At 44.4% G+C, this 9,694-nt stretch overlaps 1 protein-coding gene across 1 annotated transcript; it reads left to right on the top strand.

Moving 5' to 3' along the window:
* The first annotated feature begins 415 nt into the window (after positions 1-415).
* On the top strand, positions 416-8,474 carry med1 (mediator complex subunit 1). Its single transcript, XM_079576945.1, has 16 exons — positions 416-561; positions 1,169-1,275; positions 1,368-1,446; positions 1,530-1,584; positions 1,673-1,805; positions 1,885-1,913; positions 2,004-2,075; positions 2,155-2,229; positions 2,306-2,469; positions 2,538-2,649; positions 2,737-2,861; positions 2,936-3,063; positions 3,358-3,559; positions 3,656-3,751; positions 3,836-3,941; positions 4,016-8,474. The coding sequence occupies exons 1-16, from the start codon at positions 441-443 to the stop codon at positions 7,806-7,808; spliced, it is 5,397 nt and encodes a 1,798-aa protein (XP_079433071.1). The 5' UTR covers positions 416-440; the 3' UTR covers positions 7,809-8,474.
* Positions 8,475-9,694: the final 1,220 nt, after the last annotated feature.

Raw genomic sequence — 9,694 nt, 5'->3', positions numbered from 1 at the left:
TTGTGCAGTGTGTTTTAGGCGCTTCATTGCTTTTGGCAAAACATGAATCATTTACTCGCGGCGATGCTACGCCATCTGGAGTATTTATTGGACCATTGTCTTTCCCACACTGCGTAAATGAAGGTAAGATTACAGACCTATACGATCATTTAGAAATGCAAACTAGTAAAATATAGGTTTTATTAGTAATATAGTTTGTCAAAGCAGCTTTAAAAAGCCATTCGCATAAGAGTCATGGTGGTTTCACTTCATAAATACGGGGAAAACAATCTACCTTGATTAAAAAAAAAAAGACAAACAACAAAAAACTTCCAATTCCACACTCCGATATTTAATAAACTGCAAAAAGTCCAAACTACACGCTCTGCCCATAGACACCACAGCTGAGCAGTGACTACGGAAGCCTGGGAGGCGAGAAGGCGAAGCGGGGACGGGGGACAATGGCGGCCGGGCCTGGAGTTACACTGCAAAGCAACAGCCCAGCGAGAGAACTAACTCTCTCTGTTTCTCAAGGATGCAGTCAAACTCAGCTAGATCGGATAAAAGCCGAGGATGTTTCAGGTAAGTTCATGCACAAAAGTGCAGTGTTGTTTTTCACATGATTCAGCCGCACTCTGAGTCTGTCAGGGCTTTCGCTCTGCTCGGGCTAATGGGCTAACAGCTAATAGTTTCATAGATTTACACTGAAGATCACTCTTCGTTATTACGCAGTTATACTTAGGCTGTAGACTCCATTAGAGTCTATGTCTGTGTCTCTACATCAGCCTTTATTAGCAGTATTGACTTTGGCCAAAAGCTTTCGGTTTTGGTCAAACAGCAGTATCCATGCGTAGCATCACGCCATAATACCCAACAATAACAATAACAACTTTGTAGTAACATTGTTGCATTTGTCCTGTTGCGACTTTTGTGCATAATAATATGCTGTAATGGACAAAAGAAAAAGAAACAGCCCGACGGCCTTACATTTCAGACTCTTAACCCGCTTTCATTGGTAAGATTATATGTCCCTCGACGTCATTATGAATAACTTGTCACAGTAGAGTGTGCCATTGAAAAGCCACTGCAGTTGTAAACTGAAGGAAATGGTCATGTTGAACCTCATGCACTTTTAATTTATTTCTCAAAGGTTGTGATAAAAAGTAATCGTTTCTCATAATCTGTGTAGAGACAGAGAAGCAGAGCCGTGTCACCGCTTTGCTGGAGAGGCTTCATGCCAAACACAACGCCTCACGGCCATGGCAGGAGACCTCCAAGGTGGTCCGACAAGCAATGGTAGGTTATTATTAATCCAATTTGTTTACCAACATGCACCATGAACCTCCATAATAATACGGATTAACCCACTGCTGTTTATGATTTCACAGGAAAAGCGTGGGGTGATGAATGCAGCAGGTCACCAACTCTTGCTTGCCTGTCTGGAGACTCTGCAAAAGGCTCTGAAGGGTGAGGCAGCCAAAATGACTGAGACAAACTGAAACTTTTTGTTTCTTTTTAATGAATTGAATGATCCTTTTCTCTTTTCTCAGTGACATCTCTGTCTTCAATGACTGATCGTTTAGAATCAATCGCTCGACAGAACATGTGAGTTATCTTGGTTCTATAAGACATTTTCATCAATGATTTTTAGAGATTTTTTTTATTAGACAAGTATTCTTGTTTATTTGTGCAGGTTGGGCTCTCATCTCAGTCCATCAGGGACAGAGTGTTACATTACATCAGATATGTTTTATGTAGAAGTGCAGTTGGACCCTACAGGTCAGCTAGTGGACGTCAAGGTGGCTCATCAGGGAGAAAATCCCACGGTTAGTATAACAGTGAAGGACAGAGGGGTAATAACATCAACAGTAACACAACTAATCTTTGTATGTTTGTGTGTTTTAGAGCTGTTCTGAGCTGATTAAACATCTAAGGTGAGTAAATGCCAATAGTCAGAAGAAATTCATGTATTGTTACTATTTTTAAATGATATTATTTGATTGCTTCTTTTTGTTTTGCATTAGAGAGAAGAACTTTGAAGAATTTTCCAAACACCTAAAAGGACTAGTTGAATTATATAAACTGCCTGGAGATAAGTAAGTTCAAAGATTTTAAGTATTTTATGAACTTAACAAATTTAAGTGTCTGTTTGTTACTTTTATTGTTTTCTCACAGCAAATTAAAAACAAAGATGTACATTGCCCTCCAATCTTTGGAGCTTGATCTCACAAAGATGATGCACATGTTCAGGTACCTTTTTTTTCGTTTGTTAAACAAACTTCTTGGGATTCTAGTTCAACGGGACATAACCTGTTTTTGTTTGTAGATTGGCAACTAATGCTACTACAGTGGAGACTATTCTTCATGGCAGTGTTGGACTGCTAACAGCCAGAAGTGGAGGAAACCTTGTTACACTTCAGTGTTATGTGTCCCCTTATGACATATTCGAGGAGGGGGCGGGTTCCCAACTCAACTTAACAGACAGCAATGGTAAAAAATAAAATAAACCATACTGCGCTTCACAACAGAGTTTTAATTGTGTATGTGGTTTATTGCAGTTCCACAGTCCCTAGGTGTTAGTGTGTCCGTGACGATTGAAGGGACATCCGCAATCTACAAACTTCCAATTGCTCCTCTCATTGTTGGATCGCACCCAGTGGACAACAAGGGGTAAGATGTTGTAATACAGCAATACATTTGATAAAACACTGATTTGAGTAATTAAGATGCACCTAAGTTTTATATTGTCTATTGTAGGACCCCATCCTTCTCAAATGTATCCAACTCAAACAGTGTGGACTTGCCAGCTTGCTTTTTCCTCAAGATGAGCAGACCAATGCCTTTCTCCTTGTCCTTTATTCAAAAATTGGGCAATGCTACATGTAAGTCAATCAACAAAACATGTCACAAGGAAGAGAACACTGTTACTAGTTTCATTTTTTATCATTGTTTTTAGCCGTCCCTGTGTTTGAGAGCCCCCCAAGCCTTTCTCCTCTCTATCAGCTAATTGTCCAAAGCCAGCTTCAGCTTCTGGAGGAAGAAAATGCTGCCTCATTGTTGAAACACAGCATGCATTTCTACTCGGTGAGTAATTCAAACATTTAAATTGTAGTGTATTGTCATCGCATATTTTTTGAGGTTGAGATTTTTGTTGTCTCAAAACACTGTGGCACTACTTAAGGTATTATTGGTGCAACCACAAAAGCATCTTCTGTCTAAGTGACTTTTATAAGTGTACAAACTATTTTTTTTTTAAATTTCCCACAAAAACTTCAAATATTACTCAAGCTATTATGTTAACAGCTGAGCTGTATCTCATTTCTAGAAAGGTTTGTTGTCACTTGATACAGAAATGATAAACACAGTTGTTTTCCGTAGATTTTGCCAGATCAGCAGCATTGCTATTTCCTAAATGGAGATGCCCCAGTGCAGGACGGTCATTGTCTCCAGGGGGCACTGGTGACCAAGATCCCCTTCCGCCATCCAGCTCAGGTACCCCTCTTGCTGGACATTATCCGGCACCAAGGTGCCTACAATACGCTGATTGGAAGCTGTGTCAAACAGACGTCTCTCAAAGAGGGTGAATACTTTAATGTTTGGTCAAAAATAATCGTCCAAAAATAAATGGTCCAAAAAACGATAAGTAGCATTTTTTTTGTTTCTGTCTTGTCTTCAGATACAGCAGGCCTTTTACAGTTTGAAGTTTGTCCTCTCACAGACTCTAGCTTTAGTGTCTCGTTCCAACATCCTGTCAATGAATCCTTAGTCTGTGGTAAGTCCAAAAACTGGAACTAGTTTTAGATCTTAATAAAGTGTGTTGTTTTATCTTGCATCCTCTATTCCTTTTTACTTTTAGTTGTGATGGAGGTCATTGACTCTCGCCAAGTATCCTGCAAACTATATAAAGGCCTCTCAGATGCCCTCATATGCACTGATGAGTTCATCACTAAAGTCGTACAAAGGTAGGATAAACTTGGCTATTCTCTGTCAAAAATCAGCTTTTTGAAGTGCGTCAACAAATGTACTTTTCCTTCAGGTGTATGTCGATTCCTGTCACTATGAGAGCCATAAGACGCAAGGCTGAGACCATCCAGGCAGACACTCCAGCTCTTTCCCTGATCGCACAGACAGTGGAAACTATGGTGAAGAATAACCTGCCGCCCTCAGGCAGCCCTACATACAACATGGCAGCCGGAGATCCTATGGGAATACCTGGACTCACAGGGGGGAACACGCCTACTGTAGGCGGATCTGCTGGGGGCCCTAACTATGCTGGACCCATTTCCTCTTTATTTGGGATGTCACGGTCGGAGAGACAGAGTCAAGGGGGAGAGTGTATGGCACAAGGCGGAGCAACAGGACAGCAACAGCTACAACAACAGCAACAACAACAACAACAGCAACAACAACAACAGGCAGGTCAAGGTCATGCAGACGACTACAACAAAGTGACTCAGAATCCCATCCTGACAAGCCTGCTACAGATAACCGGAAATGTAGGCTCCAGTCCCAGTTCTCAGAATGCACCACAGCCTCACCAAACCCCTCCTCCAACATCCTCACCTGCCAGCAATACCAAGAATCATCCTATGCTCATGAATTTACTGAAGGACAACCCGACACAGGACTTTGCAGCGCTATATGGCTCGAGTCCATTGGAGCGTCAAAATTCATCAGGCTCACCACGCACAGAGACAATGGGAACTAACTGCCCTGGAAGCGTCTCAAAAGGGAAGAAGAAGCCGCGGCGGCCTACGGATAAGGTTGGAGTGTTACCTGGTGCAGCTCCTGGGGGCATGAAGGGCCAACAGGGCCCTCTGCCCCCACATCACAATGTCACACATGAAGATGACTTTCACCGTGAGCTGCTCTCCATGGATGTGGATGCGTCTCAAAATTCAATATTTGATGTGAATCTTGCAGGTGATGGATTAGATACTCCCCACAGCATTACACCGGCACCCAGCCAGTGTGAGACCCCTCCCTCTGGCCCCAGCATACCCTATGCACAGTCCCATGTTCCATCTCAACAGCAGCCACCCCCAGGTGCTGGGCCGCCGCGTATTGTGCGTCTCTCGAGCTCTGACAGTATTGGTCCTGATATCACTGAAATATTATCCGATTTACCTGATCAAACAGGTAAAAGCACTGGGGCGACTCAGCTTCCAATGGGCAGTGGAGAGGATGCTGGTCCCCTTGGCACGCCCATCCGAGATTCCTCTAGCTCTGGCCAAGGAAGTGCAGTTTTTGATTCAGACTTGTTCAACACCAATAGCAATGAAAATCCTTTCACTGATGCTGCAGACTTGATCGCTGAAGCAACTGCAACAGCAGCTACTCCCACCAGTGATTCATCCTCAACAAACTTCTTTCCAGACGCTGCTGACTTTAACCCTGACCTCTTGGCCTCTGGTCATGGTTTTTCTCAAAACTACTTTGACGATAGTTCACCAAGTGCTGATGGAGACATGGACTTGGTAAAAGGATTTGGTGGAAGTAGCCAGCAGAACACACCCTCGGGAACTCCTCAGAACCCAACCCCTCATGGTCAGAGCACGCCAGACCCTTCGCTCAAAGACCCGTTTGACATGGGAGGGATAGTTTTCGGTGGCAGTAGTGGGGGAGGGAAACCACCTTTGGGAGCTCCAGATTTAGGAGACACTCACAGTGGTGGTTCCCAGAGCCCAATAATGATAGGACTTGGAGGTGCGAGCAGTGATTTTAAAAATGCTGAATCTAAAGTGAAACAGCTGCAGTCTGGTGTGACCAGGCCAAAAGATGAGAATGGAGGAAGTGCAACCACAGGTTCAGTAATGGGGAGCAGCGCATCAGAGGGTAAACAGGTAAAGCGAAGCCGGACACCCTCGAGTGAGGGGAAATCTAAAGACAAACCTGTTAAGCGCAAAAAAGTTGACCCTGAGGGAAAGTCCCCTTCACACAGCTCAGGAGGAAGGCCCTACACCCCTCCTAGTGGAGGACCGGGCTCTGGGGGCAGTGGCGGGGGCTCAAAGTCACCCGGTAGTTCAGGGCGCTCACAAACACCTCCACGAATTCCTATATTAACTATCCAGATTGGAAAAGGGACCATAACAGGCAGGAAAAGCTCATCTCACAGTGGGGATAGCTCCAGTAGTTCCACCACAAGTAGCAGCGGAGGAGGGGCAACTGGGAGCAGCAAAAGCCACCACTCACACTCCTCCTCCTCAGGAAAGATCAAGACGAAGGAAGGGTCATCACAGGGCAGCAGCTCCAAACCCGGTAACACAGGTTCAGGAGGGGGGAGCAGCTCATCCCAGTCCAAAAGCTCATCTCAGGGAATGGGAGTAGGCAAGCCCGGCTCCTCTCCAATCACAAAACATGGGCTGTCGGGACCTGGGGGCAGCAGCAGCAGTATGGGTAGCAGTGGTAAAATCAAATCACAGGGTGGCAAGCCAACTGGGTCTCTAATGAATCCAGGCATGAAGCCCAATATCTCCCCGTCACACTCGCGCTCCAGCAGTTCAGGTGACAAAATGTCCTCCCCAATGAAGTCTCAAGTGCCAGGAACGCCTCCCTCATCAAAGGCAAAGTCTCCTATTGGCTCAGGCAGCAGTGGGTCTGGTGGGTCAAAGTCCTCCAGTGGAATGGGCTCTCAAAAACCGGGTGGGAGCTCTTCGGGTGGGTCAGCATCGTCATCCTCAAGCTCTTCCTCTTCATCTAGTGGGGTTGGGTTCTCTGGAGGCTCACAGTCTCAGTATGGTGGCAGTGGAGGGGGTGGAAGCGGGGGTGGAAGCGGGGGCGGAGGTGGTAGCAGCAGCAGTGGCAGCAGCAGTGGTAGCTCTGGTAGTGGAGCAAACAATCAAAACAACTCAAACAACCCAAACGCCAAAGGAAAGTCCCCAAGTCGAAACAAAAAGCCCTCCCTTACAGCCGTTATCGACAAACTGAAGAGTGTCGGTGGTGCGGGAGAGGATGGCTGTGAGCTTGGGCCACAGGGAGGGGGCACCGGCTCCGGATCAACCCCTGGAAGCGGACCTGGAAGTGCCCCCACCGGTGGAGCTCCCAACATCGGCCCCTCAAAACACAGCTCCTCTTCACAGAGTGGGGAATACAAGCGTGAAAAATCAGACAAAGAAGCTAAAGCTAAGGTTTCCGTATCAGGAGGAAGCAGCGGAGATAAAAAGATGGACTCTAAAAGCGGAGGAGTGGGGGGAACGGGTTTGGCAAAAATTATTATTAGCAAACCTGATGGCGGTTCCCCGAGCATCAAAACTAAAGTATCCCTCCAGAAAACGGGCGACGGGTCTGGGGATTCAATGCGACCACAGATTTCAAGCCTCAAAGCGTCACCCTTGTTCAGCGGATCAACACCCAAGCACGATCGTTCATCCCCGAGCCACAGCCGCTCCCCGGGGTACACCCCACTCAACCACGACAGCGAGAGCGAGTCAGGGAGCAGCTCCGTGGCTGAAAAGTCCCATCAAAACAGCCCGAGTTCAGATGACGACCAAACCATGAGGCCTCTTCCTCCCCAGGATTACGTGAGCTCAATGAGTTCAGGGGAAAAGCACAAAAAGCACAAAAAGGAGAAGAAGAAGCAGAAAGAGAGGGAACGGGAGAGGGATAGAGACAGAGATCGGGACCGGGACAAGGAGAAAAAGAAGTCTTCTATGTCAATGGGCTCATCCTCTCATCCTATCAAAGCAGACAATTGGTCCCGCTCCCCCATCTCTGCTTCGGATTCAGGTCTGTCAATGATGGGCTCTGACCGGCCTTCCAGATCCAGCCCAATGTACATGAGAAATGAAGACGATGATCTCATGGACTCAGCTCTTACTGGTAACCTGTGATTTTAATTGTTAAAAAAGTCCTCTGGGTTTGTATATTGTTTCTGTTACCATTTTAAACATGCCTTTTACATGGACACTTTTATTTATTTAACTTTGGCCAATACCTGCTAATAGGATTGTTTAAGGAATCATTGAGCTTTGATCTTTACAATATTAGAATTATCTGAATATCACTGTATTATATCTTTGGCAATTTTATGCAAGTTAAAACCTCTCAACCACCTCAGTTTTAACGTGAAACTATTTTCAAACAGTATATTTCTATTTCCTTGTAAACTCCATAATGTGTATCATTTTGGTCATTGCGATCACTACAGACCTCTCCGCTGTATGTTGTCTAAATGAGCGTATTTTTTTAAGTATTGTACAGCTAGAAGGACACAGTGTTCAGATGCCTTGTTTTTCGGGAGCGCCATACAGGACTTTTATACTTTTAAATTGTAAATGACCTTAGATAAAACTGAAGAAGATGATGTAGGATTGTCAAAATGTAAAAATGATCTATAGCTTGAAATAAATATTTCAATGCAAAACAGGTTTGTTGTACATTTACTACAGGCAAATTATGGTTAGTTTCTCCTCTGCCACTAGATGGCAGCAGCATTGCATCCCTCAGACTACTGTAAACACTTGTGTACTATGAACTAGAAACGTTGGAGATTGTGTAAATCAAGTCAACTTTTAGGAAACATGTTTTGTGCCTCAATTGAAATGCTGAAGAGAGCAATGGCCATCTTTACAGGAAAACAATAAAATATACGGCAGAATGCTAATTAATTTTTGTATAGTTGAGTAGACAATCTGATTTAGGTGGAGTACACCCCTAGATTATTTGCTAAGATTAGATGATAGTTCAACACAGAAACAAATATTTTGTTTTCTTTGCTTCCTTTTGTTAGTCTTTCCCCAAGACATCAACTCCATGCTTATGTTGAAATGTTGAAAACCTGTGCCCTTTGGAAAAGGCCGGGGAGCCAGTGGTTGAAGATCCCAGGCTGTGTATTCCGTGTATTGAAACTGTAAACATTGTAGTATAATTGTAAGGTTTAAATGAGGTGAGCTTTAAAAGACTGAATGATTCAACATGCGCTGAAAAGACAAAACAGTCAGAGGATTGCCTTTCAACATGTTTTTCCAATTTTTATTTCTACCTGTTGACGGTTTCCATAACACTGTAACACTGCATAAAGTAAAATCTAATGTAAAAGGCAAATTATTAATTCAAGATGGCACTTCTTTTCAATTATTCATCCCTTAGGGGGTAGTCTGTCACTTTTCATCCAACGGGGACAGATTCTGAACTGCTGTGGTCAATACTGGTCTGTATCCTTTTACAGAAAACCTAGACAGTATACACCTGAGGCTGTTTCTGTCCCCAGTGAGAACATACAGTATTAGACCTTATATAAATGTCACTTGCCTTATTTAGCCCTCTCCAGTTCGGCTGACCATGCATTTCATTTTCCAAGAAGCCATCACCGCACACAGCTCAGGCTCAGCTGACAAACAAATCTCTGTAGGATACAAATTGCTCATCAGCTATTTACACTTCTTTATCGGGTAACATCTGTCCACAGCTGCTGTTTGGTACAACACTTGGGTGGTGTCCAAGCGTCCCTAAAACCATTGCAGTTTCTGTGTGAGCGAGGTCTCTATCATTGCCCCTCCTGTATGTTGTGACTGAAATAAATAAAGGTCAGATGTGTCACATTGAACTTTATCAGGTGAATGGGATTCTGTAAAGTGGTGATGCACTTCATATTAAAGGAACAGGCCACCGTTTTTAAATAGTGAGATATGTTCCTACCTTAGCTTAGACGAGTTGATGCGTTGCTGTCCAGTCTTTACGTGTGTGCTCAGTCACATAAACAGAGCATAGACAGCGT

This window comes from Gobius niger, assembly GCF_951799975.1.
Source record: "Gobius niger genome assembly, chromosome: 19".
Classification (NCBI taxonomy): Eukaryota; Metazoa; Chordata; class Actinopteri; order Gobiiformes; family Gobiidae; genus Gobius; species Gobius niger.
Note: the sequence above shows the minus strand (reverse complement) of the source record. Positions and strands in the feature narration are given on the sequence as shown.